We start from the raw sequence: 18,415 nt of genomic DNA on the forward strand, positions 1-18,415 counted from the left end.
AAGGAAAGGAAATCAAAAAAGGGGATGGGAATTTAAAAAAGAGGGAATACATTATAAACATTATAGCTGATTCACTTTGTTGTATAGCAGAAATGAATGCAACGCTGTAAACCAATTATAGTCCAAAAAACTAAAAACAAAACACAACTCTGTGCCCCTCCTTTCCACAGCACAGCCTGCCTTAGAGACCCCAGCCTTGACCCAAGAAGAGCTACTAGTATCACATTCATAGCTGGTCTCATGCAATCTAGAGAGTACTGGATCCTATACTGGAATCAAATTATTGGGATTGTCAATGGTTTAAATGACAATCATATATAATGATTGTCAATGTTTGCCTGCTGATCACTTACCTCCAAAATAAATTTTTTATAGTCTTGGTGTAGAGAATTTTGGTGTTTTGTTTTGTTTTGTTTGCCCACACCTAAGATCAGGAGTGTTGCAAATAAGCTATTTCTGATGTCAAGTGAAAGTGAAAGTTGCTTGGTGGTGTCTCGACTCTTTGCGACCCCATGGACTATACAGTTCAGGAATTCTTCAGGCCAGAATACTAAAGTTGGTAGCCGTTCCCTTCTTCAGTGGATCTTCCCAACCCAGGGATCGAACTCAGGTCTCCCACACTGCAGGTGGATTCTTTACCAGCTGAGCCACTAGAGAAGCCCAAGAATACTGGAGTGGGTAACTGATGCCTTCTCCAGAGGATCTCCCCGACCCAGGAACTAAACAGGGGTCTCCTGCATTGCAAGCAGATTCTTTATCAGCTGAGTTACCAAGGAAGCCCCCAATGTCAAAAGAGGATAGAACTTAAACTGAAAAGGTATTTTAGTGTTCAAGTCATGCTGTCTTGAACTTTACTGAAAGGAGAGATCCCAGCAGAAATCTACACTAGATTAATACAGAATGTGACAATGATGAATCTCTGATTGTTCAGGTATTTTGTCTGCTACTGTTGGTTAAATCTCAGGTCCTTTGAGCCAGAGGCTTTTATAACTTTCAAACTGAAATACAGAAACCAGAGGGACACCTGCAAAACCCATTCTTCCACAGTCCACCACCCACTTTGACCTTGGTTAGTGCTGTGTATAGAGATCGATGCTTTGGGCTGGACTGCCTATAACAAACCTTCATCTAAAAAAATGGAACAGGTGGTTGGTTTGGTCAATTTAAAAAAAGTTAGACTATATGTTTTTGGAGGGAAGAAAAGCACAAGTGATAGATGGGTTATTTTCAATTTTGGAGGGATACCAACATAGATACTGTTTCAGAAGACTAAGGCACTATCTTAACTTGTATATTAGTACTTCTATTTCTTAGTCACAAGTTTAAGTGAGTTCTAAAATATCTTCTTTTCCTTCTATATAGATTTAGCCTAACCTCTAAATTTTAAGGCTTCTATTAATTGTATTCCTCTTTGACTGCGGTTTTAGATGTTTTTCTTATCAGTTAAAAAGCTAAAATCGACTTTTAAAAGTTTTTTTTTTTTAAACATCTTTTTTGTTTCTTTATCTGCTGGACACAATCTATACTACCATGCCAATGATTTCAGAGTCAGATGTTCTAAGTATAGTACAGCATTTCCTTAGTGGTTTTTGCTTTTTGGTGGTGTGATGATTTATTTTTCCTCATTTTGATTTGCATGAAAAAGTATACCCACTCTCCCTCACTCAATATATGGAAGGCCTCTATTCCTCCTTAATGTTCACTGATGGCACTTCACCCACCTTGCTGTGAATAAACTCACTTGGTGCTTGAATGATGGATGAACAGGAACTTCTAATGCTCTCTGTAAATCCCTAATTAGGGCAGAAACTGGCAGGAGTGCCCTCTGATGTACTTTCTAAGAATTCCATTGTTTCGTCCTTAGTTGTAGGCACTCAGGAATGTCCTTCGACCTTTCAGCTCCTCTGAGAGCAATGCTGAGATCCCTATTAGTGAGAAGCAGAAGTGGGGAAGAGCTGGCTTCAGCTGCAAAAAGATTCATGACCTGATCTGGTAGAAACCCTGCTGGGAAACATCAAGGGCTCTTGTTGAAATTTCCAGGTAGTTCCCACACTCAGGGTAATTCAAAAAGTAGACTTGATGTGACTCAATCCAGCCCAAGTGTTGAAAATTCTGACAATTCTTGCAGGGGTCCTTTTCTTGGCCCAGTTGTTTGGAGCATTTCAAATCTCCTCAGACTACCTTCCAGGCATTAGGACTTCCCTCTCCTTCTTTTGTCCCTATATTCATAAGCTTTCTATTCTGCCACCCCTGTATGTCTCCATGTGTAAGTCCTATTTTTTTTCTTGACTCTATCAACTACTACTGATGCACCAGGAAAAGTCCCCATTAAAACAGGACTGCAGAAATTTTAACAGGAAATTTAGTCAGGTCTCCTTAGGACACTGATGATTCAGCTTCAAAATTTGTTTTTAACTGATCTCTACTACATCATGGGAAGGAAAGTGTTTCCTTTCCATCTTAGGGGAAATGCCCTTTCCTCTATCTCTTCCATCATCTTCACCCCTCTTCTCCACAAATAGGCCAAATGGCTTTAGGCACAGAGTATAAAACACTTGAATTTACATATCAAATAATGTTCAAAAATCAAAGTGTCAGTCCTTCAGTTGTGCCTGACTCTTTGTGACCCCATGGACTGTAGCCCACCAGGGTCCTCTCTCCATGGGATTTCCCAGGCAAGAATACTGGAGTGGGTTGCCATTTCCTTCTCTAGGGGATTTCCCTGACTCAGGGATCACACTCGGGTCTCCCACATTGCAGACAGATTCTTTAATGCCTGGGCCAGCATGGAAGCCCTATCAAATAATGTTAAATATATTCTAATACAAAAGACCCTCAACAATTATATTTTAAAAAGATATCCTCAAATATTATTTAGGTTATACTTTTGCTTGAGAATCTGAGAAAAGCAATGGGATTATTCAAAATTGTTATTGTTCAGTTGCTAAATTGTGTCCAACTATTTATGACCCCATATTTCCAGGCAAGAATACTGAAATGAGTTGCCATTCCCTTCTCCAGGGGATCTTTCCAAGCAGGGATCGAACCTGGGTCTCCCACATTGCAGGCATATTCTTTACCATCTGAGCCAATCAAATATTATTAGTGAAAGTAGCTCAGTCGTGTCTGACTCTTTGTGACCCCATGAACTACTGTCCATGGAATTCTCCAGGCCAGAATACTGGAGTGTGTGACCCTTCCCTTCTCCAGGGGATCTTCCCAACCCAGGGATCGAACCAAGGTCTCTCGCATTGCAGGCAGGTTCTTTACCAGCTGAGCCACAATGGAAGCTCTCAAATAATGTTGAATATATTCTAATACAAAAGGCCCTCAATAATTATATTTTTTAAAAGATGTCCTGAAGTATTACTTAGGTAATAACTTTTGTTTGAGAATCTGAGTAAAGCCAATGGGATTATTCAGAATTGCTGTTGTTGTTGTTCAGTCAGTAAGTCATGTACAACTCTTGGCCACCCCATGGACTGCAGCACACCAGGCTCCCCTATCTTTCACAATTTCCCAGTTTTCTCAAACTCATGTCCACTGAGTCAGTATTGCTATCCAACCACCCCATTCTCTGCTGTCCCTTCTCCTGCCCTCAATCTTTTCCAGCATTAGGGTCTTTTCCAATGAAAATAATTACTTATAGTTAAAAAAAAAAGAATTCCTTATCAAATGTATCTTTAGGGATAAACTTGAGATTCACTTGTAGTTTGGCCAGTTACTATGACCTTGGAAACATACTTAACCTCACTAAATCCTAGTTTCCTTATCTGAAAAATGATGGTGAAAGTATCTTCCTCTTAGGGTACACACAAGGATTATGACCATATAAGTATTCATAGTTCCTGGTATTAAAAGCTCAATAAAATTTTTAAAAAAATTAATAAATTAAAAAAAATATTGATAGTGATGCTATGCCTTTTTAGCCAAAGTAATCAATTAGGTTATGTGTTTACTATGATCATTATGTCCTCCTTTATAATTAAATTTTAACAGTCTCCACTCCCTAGAATTTTTTTTAGCTACACTGCATAAACAAGTTTTTTCCTTTATTGATCAGAATTATGCCACCTTTTTGCTTCTTCAAGTTTGAGAGCTCTCTGGGCAAAATAATATTCACCATGGCCTGTAAAAACTTGATTTATGGGCAATATAGATTCCTTTAGTAACAGGGACACATATATCCTTACTTCTTTTATTGACTGCTGATTAGGTGTAGGAAAATCAACAAATTTGGCATTCATTCAACACTATTTATCTACTCACATTAGGCAAAGCTCTAGGCTGGAGACAGAGCAACAGACAAAATCTTTGGCGTCATGGATGCTGGGAGGAATAAAATTACTTGTAAAGTGGAATAATAAGTGGTTAATAAGAAGCAGTGAGGGCAAAAATCTTGTTTTCTTCTATGGGAAACTTCACTGAGCTGTAACACATAGGAAGAAAAACAGACATCTGATTTTAAGAGCAATTGTTAAGAATAAGTGGAGACCTAAGAGTGATTCATGGTGATGTTTGGTAGAAACCAACACAATACTGTAAAGCAATTATCCTTCAATTAAAAATAAATTAAAAAAGAATAAGTGGTAAATCACAGAGCTTTCATTCAATTCCGACTATATATCTGCTGACAGTATTAGCTGTAAAATTCGACAGGATATAGTGTCTTCCTTCACAGAGCTTCTAATCTAGTTGGATGATATACTAATAAATCTGTTAAAGTACTTTACTGTCTTCAGTGTTGTTGTTTAGTCACTAAGTCATGTCCAACTCTTTTGCTACTGACAGGCTCCTCTGTCCATGGGATTTCCCAGGCAAGGATACTGGAGTGAGTTGCCATTTCCTCTTTCAGGGGACAGTCCCAGGGACTGAACCTGTGTCTCCACTGCCAGGCGGATTCTTTAACACTGAACCACCTGGGAAGCCCTTCTTCAGGGCAGCAAAAGACTAGCAGAAGAGAAAAGGCTGAGGAAAGCTTATGTTCTTGAGCCACCCAAATGGAGTATTCCTGCATGTCACCATTCCAGGGCTAATGGCAGCCACATTCTTTAGTGTTACACACTGGGATATTAGTGCCTCTATGAAATAGTGATGCCCACCATTTGCCTGCCCACTGGCATTACTGAATTATTTCACTGATCTAATTACATTTCTGACAGTTTAGACTAAGATGTTTTAGTCCCTGGACTTTCATAGCAACATATAATTACCAAGGGAAGAGATTATAGTATAGGAAGCCTGTCTTTTTGAACATTAAAACAAACAAACAAAAAAAAACTACATACACTAATTAATACACAATTAAAGAATGAATAAAGAAGCCTATGATACTGGCATAGGTTGATACTAACACAGCCTTTTAGATGGACTAAAAGAAATGAACTGTAACATGATCAGGAGCATCTGGGAAAAACTTAGTGGAAAAAGTGATGTCCAAGTTTGGCCCTGAAACTGTAAGAAGAAAGAGGAAGTTGTGCTCCAGTTCAGCTGGAGACAAGGAATGAAGGGTAGGAAGAACAATTACTCAAAGTCAGACATGGTGCTGAAGGGGGCACTTATTTTACAACTCTAGAGTACACTTGTTTGTTGGACACAATTAGTGAAATGTGGGATACAGAACATTACAGTTTCAATCTTTACCTTCACGAATGACTGCCCCTTTCTGCTCAAATGTCTCACCTAATGTCTTTCTGGAAGGGCTTCCCACTACCCTTACTTTCAGTAAGCTACAAATATTTTTCAGTACTAAAACCTTCTACTGGTAAAGCAAGCACTCCACAGAGTTTTAACGTTTATTCACAAGTTAATGAGATATTCTATAAAAACAAATACTTTCATTGTGTATTTATCAAGCACTAAGGCAGGCTTATTTTTAACTCTCAGGCTCACCTATCCATTGGGTATGTTTACTCTCACTTAATAGGTTTGAGAAAACAGGGATTTAGGCAGACTGTTGCGTTCACCTGGACCACAAAATTAGTTTGTATTTTAACAGAGGTTTGGCTGATATACAAACAGGGCTAAAAAAAACAACACTGCTACTGTTAGGCCAGCAGTAAAAAACAGGAATTCTCCACTTTTTCTCTGCCCATCCTTGATTTTCCTTCACCAGAGACTACCAATTTTAAGTCTTTAGCTATTTGTTACTGTACTTCTAAGTGACAAGTTATACTGCTTTTTTTTAAACCGACATTTCTGTATCATATCTTGATGTATTCTCCATTACATATACACTCCTTTCCAATTCTCCTAGGGTTATCTAATAATTTGTTATTATTTGTGTTGTTTACATAAATATGACTGACTTTATATGATGACTAACATTATTCACAGTTGAGTTAATGCAGTGTAATTGCTGAAAACTTTTATTTTTCCTGAGGCTCATAATTGCCTCAATTTTGCTTCCTTAATTAAAAAAAAAATATGCGGACCACTAATTCGTCTCCAGACTCTCCAAAATCTAAAAACCTCTTGACCCAATATTTATAAACACATGATAATGTAACCGTTTTTCTTTCTGAGACATTCCACCTGAACTATCATCGTTAGGCATTTCTTGTTGACCTCATGCTGTTCTCCATTCTCTCTTTCATATGGTTATATTTTAGCAACTTTACCATTACTCTTTAAGTAAAATAAAATGACCTCTTCCCCCATTGACAACAGACTCTACCTGTCAACTTCCCACTTTAAAAGACACCATTACTTTTCCAGGCACCCGCCCCGCCATCCTAGCTTGTAAATTGCACTTTTATGCCATCAAGGCTGATAATATTGGCACTCAACTCTGTAACGGTAATTAAGCATTCTCTTAGAAAGATGAAAACCATAACAGCATTTACATTATGATTAGTTAAATGTTATTCAATAAGCCGCCAAGCTTTGTGCTATGATTGGATTTCCTTTTCTTTGGCTCCAAGATTCTGAACCACATGCTAATTATAGCGACGCTGAAATTGAGTCCACCTTCTTACACTCCAACCCTCTGTCAAAACCCTGCAGTATTTCACACTGTTTGGTTATCTGAAGGATGTGTTTCTCTTACAACGTTTTTTTTTTTTTTTTCACTTAAAAGTTTCTGATCGTCATAGTTTTCTCTTGTGTAATGAAGAGATGTTTGCCTTCCACTGCATATCCTCAAGATCTTCAGCTTCTGACTCATCCTGTTTATAATCCAGTCTCATCTTCCCGAAATTTAACACGGACCATGAGCTTGTACACTTCTGTCCTGAAAGTTTTGATAGCCATCCCTTGTTATAATACATCCTGTTCGCCACGTTTTTAAGGATACACAGCTTCTTAAATATTGTCGTGGGTCTTAACTGAAGTTCTCGGTTCCCGGAATCGCGTACTTCCTCTTCCTAAACTCGGGAGGTCTCGGTGCCAGTTCAGGGGCTGGGAGGAGAGCAGACGGCGGAGAGGCGAGAGCGCAGCGGCGGAGGCAGACCAAGCACTCTCGCGAGACAGAGGGACTCCTCGCCCGGAGCTCCACGACGCCGCGGCGCCTCCTGGGAGTCAGCCATAATGCAGGCCCGGAACGCCGGCGGCAGCCCGAGGGCTCTAAAAATGTACCTGCAAGCGGATGTTGAGAACCACTGAGCCCGCGATGTAGAAATACGGGAAGTTCATGCGCAGCTGCCAGGCCAGCTCGAAGAAGGCGAGCAGGGTGCGGGAAAGCCCCTTGCAGAAGACCCCGTACGAGCTGGGGGTCGCGGCCGGGCTCGAGGCCCTGAGGGCCAAAGATGACGGAGCCGCCGCGGTGGCCATGGACGCGATGTTGCCGCTCGCCCGGTGCGGTGCCTGGATCCGAGGGTGACCGCAGATCCCGAGGACCCCCAACTAATGGCGATGACCTGGAGGGGCCGGGGGCTTAGCAGCCGCCGGGCGCACACTCCAGCCTCACGCAGCCGCCGCTTCTTTCTGTGCCGCGGTGGGGCTGGGGTTGCGGCTGGCGCTCCGCCCCTTCCTGTCTGCTGCTTAAAATGACATTCAGCGTTTAGAGTTTAACTCTTGGTAGGTCCGGAACGGGTTACTTATTTACGTATATGCCACACAGTTATTTTATACAGCAGTTACACACAGCCTTACAGATACTCGTTTCACTTTAAAATGAAGAAAAGAAACTAAGTAAAATTCTGTAATTTGCCCTAGAGCCCCGTCCAAAGCTTGCGTTAAAACTCGGGTTAGTCTGCTCTGGACTGTTCCCGTTGGATTTCATAACATTTATCTGTTTAAATAAGCCAATTAGGGCACAGAGTCTCTGTATTCACAACATACTACTAAAACTTAAAGGGTCACAATCTCAGGCAATGAATTCCTATGTATTAGGACTATTTCAGTTGCAAGTGCCGGAAATTAACACACATAAAGAAAACACAGATTGTTTATGATTTCTGGACGTACACATTATATGCAAATATCAAGTTCTCCCTCATGTAAACCCATGAAACGTTCAGATTAGGTATGAAGGCTTCTATCATTTCTTCATGGGCACCAGTGAAATATGTGGTTAGGCGGGGAAGGCTTGGAATATTACTAACATGTACTTCCAAGCCCCGAATACCCTTAAGGTAACATCTTAATGGATCGTCCATATTCTGGTGTTTAAGTGATGCCCATTTCATTAACTTCTGTAATCTATTTTAACTAGTAAGCACTGTATTTTTCCTCATAGACAACCTCTACATTCGTGAGTTATTCAGACATGTGACGCTGATTATAGCTCAGATTATGGTCTAGTTCCGAAAAACATTCTTTCAATATCTCAGAATTCGCCCTGCACTGAATAACTGTAGCAACTGTTCAAAGCACAGTTTATTGTTTTTTTTGTACAACCTACTGACGATAAGATTGGTACAAATAACATGCCATTGTGCAGTTTGTAAAGCTGAATTGTGTATCCCCAACTAGTTTCTTTTGCGAGTTTGCTAGGCCAGTACCAACCCATCAACTAGACAGTACCTAAAGGAACTTATTACTGCTCATTTAGAGAAGCTTATAAAATGCTGATTTGGAGACTGAAGAGAAGTGTAAGATAATGGCAATTCAGAACCAAGAGAAGATGTAAATTTTTGGTATAGAAATAAAATTTGTCCTTTCTGAAAATTGAAAGAACAATAGTGGGTATTAGTGTCACACAAATCATTAAATCCCTGAATCTTCCTCTTCCACCTATCTAAAACTATGTGGACACATTCTCTTCCACCATTCTTGTGGGGAGGGAGGTGGGAGGGGGGTTCAAGATGGGGAACACATGAAAATCCATGGCTGATTCATGTCAATGTATGGCAAAAACCACTACAATATTGTAAAGTAATTGACCTTCAACTAATAAAAAATAAAAAATTTTAAATTATAAATTATAAATCTATAATAATATTCTTAATTAATTTATTTAATATTTTAATTAAACTCATAATTTTTATGGAGCTTGCATTCAATCTATAGCTCTCTTGGGGTGGTATGGATATTTTAACAATATTAATTCTTCCAATTCATGAGTATGGAATAGCTTTCTACTTATTATTTTCTTCACCTTCTTCAGTTTCTTTGAATGTCTTGCAGGTTTCAGTGTACAGATCTTTCATCTGATTAGTTAAATTTATTCTGAGGTGTTTTTCTAATCTTTCTGATGTTTCATTGTTAATGTATAGAAATGCAACTGAATTTTGGATATTGATTTTATATCTTGTAAGTTTCCTGAGTTTATTAGTTCTAGCAGTTTTTGTTTTGTGTGTGGAGTTTTTAGGTTTTTATTTTTATTTTTTAACATATGCCATTTGCAAATAAAGACAGTTTTGCTTCTTCCTTTTCTTTGGGCACTTTTTATTTTTTATCTTGCCTAATTGCTATGGCTAGGACTTTCTATACTATGTTGAGAAAACCATGAACAATCAGTTAAGTTCAGTTCAGTCTCATATTCAACTCTTTGTGACCCCATGAACCGCAGCACACCAGGCCTCCTTGTCCATCACCAATTGCAGGAGTCCACCGAAACCCATGTCCATCGAGTCAGTGATGCCATCCAACTATCTCATCCTCTGTAATCCCCTTCTCATCCTGCCCTCAATCTTTCCAAGCATCAGGGTCTTTTCTCTTCGCATCAGGTGGCCAAAGTATAGGAGTTTCAGCTTCAACATCAGTCCTTCCAATGAACACCCAGGACTGATCTCCTTTAGGATGGACTGGTTGGATCTCCTTGCAGTCCAAGGGACTCTCAAGAATCTTCTCCAACACCATAGCTCAAAAACATCAATTCTTCGGCATTCAGCTTTCTTTATAGTCCAACTCTCACAACTATACATGACTACTGGAAAAAACCATAGCCATGACTAGACAGACCTTTGTTGACAAAGTAATGTCTCTGCTTTTTAATATGCTGTCTAGGTTGGTCACAACTTTCCTTCCAAGGAGTAAGTGTCTTATAATTTCATTGCTGCAATCACCATCTGCAATGATTTTGGAGCCCAGAAAAATAAAGTCAGCCACTATTTCCACTGTTTCCCCATCTATTTGCCATGAAGTGATGGGACCGGATGCCATGATCTTAGGTTTCTGAACGTTGAGCTTTAAGTCAACCTTTTCAGTCTCCTCTTTCACTTTCATCAAGAGGCTCTTTAGTTCTTCTTCACTTTCTTCCATAATGGTGGTGTGAAAAGGCAAAAAGATAGAACACATAAAGATGACCTCCTCAGGTCAGTAGATGCCCAATATGCTACTGGAGATCAGTGGAGAAATAATTTCATAAAGAATGAAGGGATGGAGCCAAAGCAAAAACAACACCAAGTTATGGATGTGACTGGTGATAGATGCAAGGTCCAATGCTGTAAAGAGCAATATTGCATAGGAACCTGGAATGTTAGGTCCATGAATCAAGGCAAATTGGAAGTAATCAAACAGGATGGCAACAGTGAATGTCGACATTCTAGGAATCAGTGAACTAGAATGGACTGGAATGGGTGAATTTAACTTAGATGACCATTATATCTCCTACTGTGGGCAGGAATCCCTTAGCAGAAATGGATTAGCAATTGTAGTCAACAAAAAATCTGAAATACAGTACTTGGATGCAATATCAAAAATGACAGAATGATCTCTGTTCCCTTCCAAGGCAAACCATTCAATATCATGGTAATCCAAGGGTATGACCCAACCAGTAATGCTGAAGAAGCTGAAGTTGAATGGATCTATGAAGACCTACAAGACCTTCTAGAACTAACACCCAAAAAAGATGACCTTTTCATTATAGGGGACTGTAATGCAAAAGTAGGAAGTCAAGAAACACCTGGAGTAACAGGCAAATTTGGCCTTGGAATACAGAATGAAGCAGGGCAAAGGCTAATAGAGTTTTGCCAACTGGTCATAGCAGTTGACCAGAAGACACTGGGCAGTACCAACACCTTCTTCCAACAACAGAAGAGAAGATTTTACACATGGATATCACCAGATGGCCAACACCAAAATCAGATTGATTATATTCTTTGCAGCCAAAGATGGAGAAGCTCTGTACAGTCAGCAAAAACAAGACCAGGAGCTGACTGGGCTCAGATCATGAACTAACTGCCAAATTCAGACTCAAAGTGAAGAAAGTGGGGAAAACCACTAGACCATTCAGGTATGACCTAAATCAAATCCCTTATGATGATACAGTGGAAGTGAGAAATAGATTTAAGGGACTAGATCTGATAGGCAGAGTGCCTGATGACCTATGGATGGAGGTTCATGACATTCTACAGGAGATGGGGATCAAGACCATCCCCAAGAAAAAGAAATGTAAAAAAGCAAAATGGCTATCTGAGGAGGCCTTACAAATAGCTGTGGAAAGAAGAGAAGTGAAAAGCAAAGGAAAAAAGGAAAGATATACCCATTTGAATGCAGAGTTCCAAAGACTAGCAAGGAGAGATAAGAAAGTCTTCCTCAGTGATCAATGCAAAAAATAGAAGAAAACAATAGAATGGGAAAGACTAGAGATTTCTTCAAGAAAGATACTAAGGGAAAATTTCATGCAAAGATGGGCTCAATAAAGGATGGAAATGGTATGGACCTAACAGAAGCAGAAGATATTAAGAAGAAGTGGCAAGAATACAGAGAACTGTACAAAAAAGATCTTCATGACCCAGATAATCACGGTGGTGTGATCACTTACCTAGAGGCAGACATCCTGGAATGTGAATTCAAGTGGGTCTTAGAAAGCAACACTATGAACAAAGCTAATGGAGGTGATGAAATTCTAGTTGAGCTTTTTCAAATCCTGAAAGTTGATGCTGTGATAGTGCTGCACTCAATATGTCAGGAAATTTGGAAAACTCAGCAGTGGCCACAGGACTGGAAAAGGTCAGTTTTCATTTCAATCCCAAAAAGGCAATGCCAAAGAATGCTCAAACAACCGCACAATTGTACTCATCTCACACACTAGTAAAGTAATGTTCAAAATTCTCCAAGCCAGGCTTCAGCAATATGTGAACTGCGAACTTCCAGATGTTCAAGCTGGATTTAGAAAAGGCAGAGGAACCAGAGATCAAGTTGCCAACATCCACTGGATCATCAAAAAAGGAAAAGAGTTCCAGAAAAACATCTATTTCTGCTTTATTGACTCTGCCAAAGCCTTTGACTGTGTGGATCACAATAAACTGTGGAAAATTCTGAAAGAGATGGGAATACCAGATCACCTGACCTGCTTCTTGAGAAACCTGTAGGCAGTTCAGGAAGCAACAGTTAGAACTGGACATGGAACAGCAGACTGGTTCCAAATAGGAAAAGGAGTACATCAAGGCTGTATATTGTCACCCTACTTATTGAACCTATATGCAGAGTACATCATGAGAAACGCTGGGCTGGAGGAAGCACAAGCTGAAATCAAGATTTCCAAGAGAAATATCAATAACCTCAGGTATGCAGATGACACCACTTGTATGGCAGAAAGTGAAGAAGAACTAAAGAGCCCCTTGATGAAAGTGAAAGAGGAGAGTGAAAAAGGTGGCTTAAAGCTCAACATTCAGAAAACTAAGATCATGGCATCTGGTCCCATCACTTCAAAGCAAATAGATGGAGAATCAGTGGCAGATTTTATTTTGGGGGCCTCCAAAATCACTGCAGATGGTGAATGCAGTGACGCTTACTCCTTGGAAGAAAAGTTATGACCAACCTAGACAGCAACAGTATATTAAAAAGCAGAGACATTACTTTGTCAACAAAGGTCTGTCTAGTCAAGGCTATGGTTTTTCCACTAGTCATGCATGGATGTGAGAGTTGGACTATAACGATAACTGTGCACCGAAGAATTGATGTTTTTGAACTGCGTTGTTGGGGAAGACTCTTGAGAGTAGTTTGGACTTCAAGGAGATCCAACCAGTCCATCCTAAAGAAAATCAGTCCTGATTATTCATTGGAAGGACTGATGTTGAAGCTGAAACTCCAATACTTTGGCCACCTGATGCGAATAGGAAAAGACCCTGATGCTGGGGAAGATTGAAGGCTGGAGGAGATAGGGCCGACAGAGGATGAGATGATTGGATGGCATCATCGACTCAAACTCTGGGAGTTGGTGATGGGCAGGGAGGCCTGGCGTGCTACAGTCCTTGGGGTGGCAAAGAGTTGGATACGAATGAGCAACTGAACTGAAGTCAACTGCAAAAGCCCTTCATTTTGCCAAATACTGCAAGTTAGAAAGTCTTTGTCAAACTGAAGGGGAGAGAATTATAAGTCGCAGGTCTGTTTCACATTGTGTGTGTGTGTGTGTGTGTGTATGTTAGTCACTAAGTCTCACTCTTTGTGATCCCATGAACTCAATCCTGCCAGGCTCCTCTGTCATGGGATTCTCCAGGCAAGAATACTGGAATGGGTTGCTAGTTCCTTCTCCAAGGGATCTTCCCAATCCAGGGATTGAACCCAGGTCTCCCACACTGCAGGCAGATTTTTACCATCTGAGCCACCACACTGAGGTGGAGGGAATTATATAAGGTATGACAATCAGGGATCAGTAGTCATGGGGAGTATGTTTTCAATTTTGGTGCATTCTAATTGATTAGTTTAGAATTTTCTGAATCATGTTCCTGGTGTTATGTCTAAAAGGTCTAACTCAAGTTTACAAAAGTTCTCTGCTTTTTTTTTTTTTGCTAAAGTTTGTAGTTCTAGCATTTGTAGTTAGGTCTAAGATCAAGTTAGACTTAATCTTTATGTGGTAAGAAATAATGGTATAAATTCATCTTTATGAATGTGGGTATCTAATGAAGTCCTAGCTTCATTTGTTGGAAAAATAAAGGCTATTTCTCCCTTGATTGTCTTGATACCTTTTTTGAAATCAATTGCCCATGAATGTAAATGTTAAGATGGATTCTCAATTGTGCCTCATTATTATATATGTCTGTCTTCATGAAAGTACCACTCTATTTTCATTGATGTCATTTAGTGGTTAGCTTTGATATCAGGAACTGCAGTTGTCTAATTATGTTCCTTTTTAAAAAAAATTGCTTTGTCTCTTCTGGGAGCTTTGTATTTCCATATACATTTTAAGAATAGTTTTTCAGCTTTCTGCAAGGATTTGTGGGATTTGACAGAGATTGTCCTGAATATATAGATAATCTCTTGACCTGGAAAGAGTCTCCTCATTCCAGATTTTAGTTCAGTTGTCCTCTTTCCTTGCACAGCTCTCTTATCAATTTAAAATGTAGTTTGGCAATTTATTCCCCTTATCCTGGTCATTGTAGGAGAAAATCTTGTCTTTGCACTTGCTCTCTTCTATTCATAAGTGGAAGTTCTAACGGCTTAACTGTGAAGTATCAAATGACACAGGATCAAATGAATAAGTAACAATCTCTGGAAGAGGATATTGTTATTATCTGCATTTTGCTGAGGAGTATACTGAAGCAGACAGTAATTTTAAAACAGTAAAAAATCAGAGATCGGTAGCAGGGAATCTGGATTTTCCATCCTGTCAGTCCGACTCCAGGATCCTCTCCTGAAAAACTTCTACTATAAAAACTGAAACAAGAGAATCCAAAAGTACATCTGATTTCAACATCTGTTCTTCCTAAAAAAATTTCAGCAGTCAAAAATGAATTAAATGAGAAAAATAAGACTGATTATTCATATATGGAAAAGTTTGGAATGTGCAATGAAAAACACATGTTCTTTTGAAGTGCCCAAGAAATATTGACGAAATTAATATTTTATTTAAAGATTAACATTTAAATTTTAACTATATTAAATAGTCAATATATTAACTTTATTAAAGACCTAAGCATGAGAGTTATTTTTGACAGCTTTAAATGGTGGAAGGAAAAGCCTACTGGGGAAAGGGATTACAACCAGATGACCTCCCCACAACTCACTTCAGTTTTGGAAATTATAGGAAAATAATTTCATCAGTGAGATGGATGTGTGTTTAGTTGAGTTAATGTGTTCATAAGCTTATAAGCAATAAAGTTATATATAAGTGTTAGTTATCAGCAACCAGCTTATAGGGTGTTTTGGTCTTCTTGGGCTTCCCAAGAAAATCTTGAATAGTTTTGATAAGAAAAGCTTGAATTCTTTCTACATAAATCCAGTATTAGGAAAAAAATCCATTGTGATGACGATCCCAGTTATGATTGAGCTCCATCTAATAGTTTAGGCTTTCTTTGTACATTCTAGGTGTTGGTTTTTAAAATTTTACTCACTAACAACTAAATTTGTTAAGCACAGATTATGGAGAGGTTAAACAGGGAAAAGTTGCAACACAATATGTCCTTATTTGCATGCTGACAAATGAGATTTTACCTCTCCGTTAAAGAAAATTATGAAGTAATCTATCCCATGGCAAGGACACAGAGTGCATAAAGAGGAGTCAATTTGAGCTGTTAGGGAATAGCAATTATTTCATCAAGATAGCAGTGAGCTCTTCTATTAGCATATGTTAGCATTTTCCTGCTTGCCATTGGTCACAGAAGTTAAAAGAAAGGAGCACTTCACTGCCCATCCAGAAATCAGCTGCACAAAGAATTTAAGGTCAGACTACTGGAGGAATCACAACCGTGATACTAGACGAAGCTTTTTTCTAGACATGATAACTTTACCATTGGCCATTTTTTCCATCCTTGTATTAACAGGATTTGTCCTGGGAAATTTTGCCAACAGTTTCATAGTACTGGTGAACTGCATTGACTGGGTCAAGAGACAAAAGATCTCCTCAGCCAATGGGATTCTCACTGCTCTGGCAGTCTGCAGAACTGTTTTGCTCTGGGTAATGTTAATGAATTGGTATTTAGTTGTGTTGAATCCAGTTCTATATAGTTTAAAAGAATTATTGTTCATATTGCCTGGATAGTAAGCAACCATTATAGCACCTGGCTTACTACTAGTCTCAGTATATTTGATTTTTTGAACATAGCCATTTTTCTTCACCAGACTAATTTTTCTTCACCTGAAGTGGAGAGTTAAAAGTGTAGTGCGCATGGTACTTCTGGGAACTTCATTCTTCTTGGTTTTTCATGTTGCAGTGATATGCGATGATGAGGCTATCCAGACAAATGAATACAAAGGAAACAGTCCTCAGAAGACCATATTAAGGGGCAGTTTATGGCTTCCACGCGTGACTCTGCTTATGTTGCTGCTGCTGCTGCTGCTAAGTCACTTCAGTCGTGTCTGACTCTGTGCGACAACACAGACGGCAGCCCACCAGGCTCCGCCGTCCCTGGGATTCTCGAGGCAAGAACACTGGAGTGGGTTGCCATTTCCTTCTCCAATGCATGAAAGTGAAAAGGGAAAGTGAAAAGTAAAAGTGAAGTCGCCCAGTCATGTCTGACTCTTAGCGATGCCATTGACTGCAGGCTCCTCCATCCATGGGATTTTCCAGGCAAGAGGACTGGAGTGGGGGGCCATTGCCTTCTCCCTGCTTATGCTAGGAAACCTCATATCCTTTACTATGTCCCTGACATGTTTTCTGCTATTACTTGTTTCCCTGTGGAAACATCTCAAAAAGATGCAGCTCAGTGGTAAAGGATCCTGAGATCCTAGCACCAAAGTCCACATGAAAGCCATGCAAACTGTGATATCCTTTCTCTTGCTGTTTGCCATTCATTTCCTGACTCTAATGGGTTCCATTTGGAGTTTTAAAAGACAGCAGAAGGAACATGTATTTTTGTTCTTTGAGGCTCTTGGATTCCTCTATCCTTCAAACCACTCATATATCCTGATTTGGGGGAACAGGAAGTTAACAAAGGCATTTCTGTCATTTCTGTGGCAGCTAAGGTGCTGACTGAGAGAAAAGAAATAGGTGGACATCATGTGTCTTCCAGCAAAATATAAGCTGATTATGTTTATATAATTTTATATTTTCTGCTGCTTTTTCTAATGTGAATATAACAGCAATCTCCAAAGGTTAACATGCAAAGTCTTTTACTCAAGCTTATGATGAAAAGTATATATGTGTTTATGAATGCTATAAAACTGATGATAAGATTATGATACCACTAACCAATATTTTTCAGATAAAAAAGATACCACTTTCAGATACCACTTTCTCCCCTACAAATTCACCGACCGACAGAACAATTGAATGCAGAGCAAACTTCACAAAACAACTTCTGATCGCTAGCTGAGGTCATCAGGCGCCCAGAAAAGCAGCTTATTGTCTTCGAAAAGAGGTAGGACAAAATATAAAAGATAAAAAGAGAGACAAAAGAGCTAAGGATGGAGATCCGTCCTGGGAAGGGAGTCTTAATAGAGGAAGTTTCCAAATACCAGGAAACCCTCGCGCTGGCGGGTCTGGGGAACGTTTTTGAATCTCGGATGGCAACCTGACTGGGAGGGGAAGAATAAATAAAACCCACAGATTACGTGCCTAAAAGCAACTCCCAGCAGAAAAGTACCCCAGACGCCCGCATCCGCCACCAGCAAGTAGGGGCAGAACGGAGAGGAGTGGGCGGCATTGCTTAGGGTAAGGACCGGGCCTGAGCGCCCTGAGGACAATTGGAGGGAGCCTTTGTAAGTTACCAACTTTAACTGTGGGATAACAAGAGAGAGAGAAAATTAACCGGTCCGAATACACTGCCGGCCGTCGCAGAACAAAGGGTCTGAGCAAGTCCAGAGGAGCTAGCCGGCTGCGGACCGGCCCAGCCCCATTGAAGGCAGGAGGCAGGGGGGAGGGGAAAGGGGCAGGCTCGGCCCCAAGGACCGCATCCCCTTCCGCACTGCAAACAGGCCTCCAGTTTCTAACCAAAGACTCCCTGAGATTCTGGATGGTCGACATCTGCAGGGAGGGTCGCGACGAAACACAAGGCGCAGGCACCTGACCAGCGAGGACTGGGGCTGGGGCCGCGGAGGGCAGAAGGTGCGCAGCACCCAGGGAGAGTGCGCCCATCAAGCCCCTGGCTGCCTGAGCTGCTCGGAAGGGGAAGGCACAAAAAGCAGGCGCGGCTTTTTGTTCTGCGCTTTT

General features: G+C 40.2%; 1 protein-coding gene and 1 pseudogene across 1 annotated transcript; one reads left to right on the plus strand and one right to left on the minus strand.

The window, feature by feature from the left end:
- Positions 1-5,781: 5,781 nt before the first annotated feature.
- Positions 5,782-7,957, minus strand: SMIM10L1 (small integral membrane protein 10 like 1). Its single transcript, XM_065941214.1, has one exon. The coding sequence runs from the start codon at positions 7,768-7,770 to the stop codon at positions 7,564-7,566; it is 207 nt and encodes a 68-aa protein (XP_065797286.1). The 5' UTR covers positions 7,771-7,957; the 3' UTR covers positions 5,782-7,563.
- Positions 7,958-16,042: 8,085 nt separating this feature from the next.
- On the plus strand, positions 16,043-17,236 carry LOC136159754 (taste receptor type 2 member 46-like; annotated as a pseudogene).
- Positions 17,237-18,415: the final 1,179 nt, after the last annotated feature.

Source organism: Muntiacus reevesi, chromosome 1, assembly GCF_963930625.1.
Source record: "Muntiacus reevesi chromosome 1, mMunRee1.1, whole genome shotgun sequence".
Taxonomy (NCBI): Eukaryota; Metazoa; Chordata; class Mammalia; order Artiodactyla; family Cervidae; genus Muntiacus; species Muntiacus reevesi.

Coding starts and splice junctions, on each gene's coding strand:
- SMIM10L1 (XM_065941214.1), bottom strand. CDS start 7,770: ATGGCCACCGCGGCGGCTCCGTCATCTTTGGCCCTCAGGGCCTCGAGC.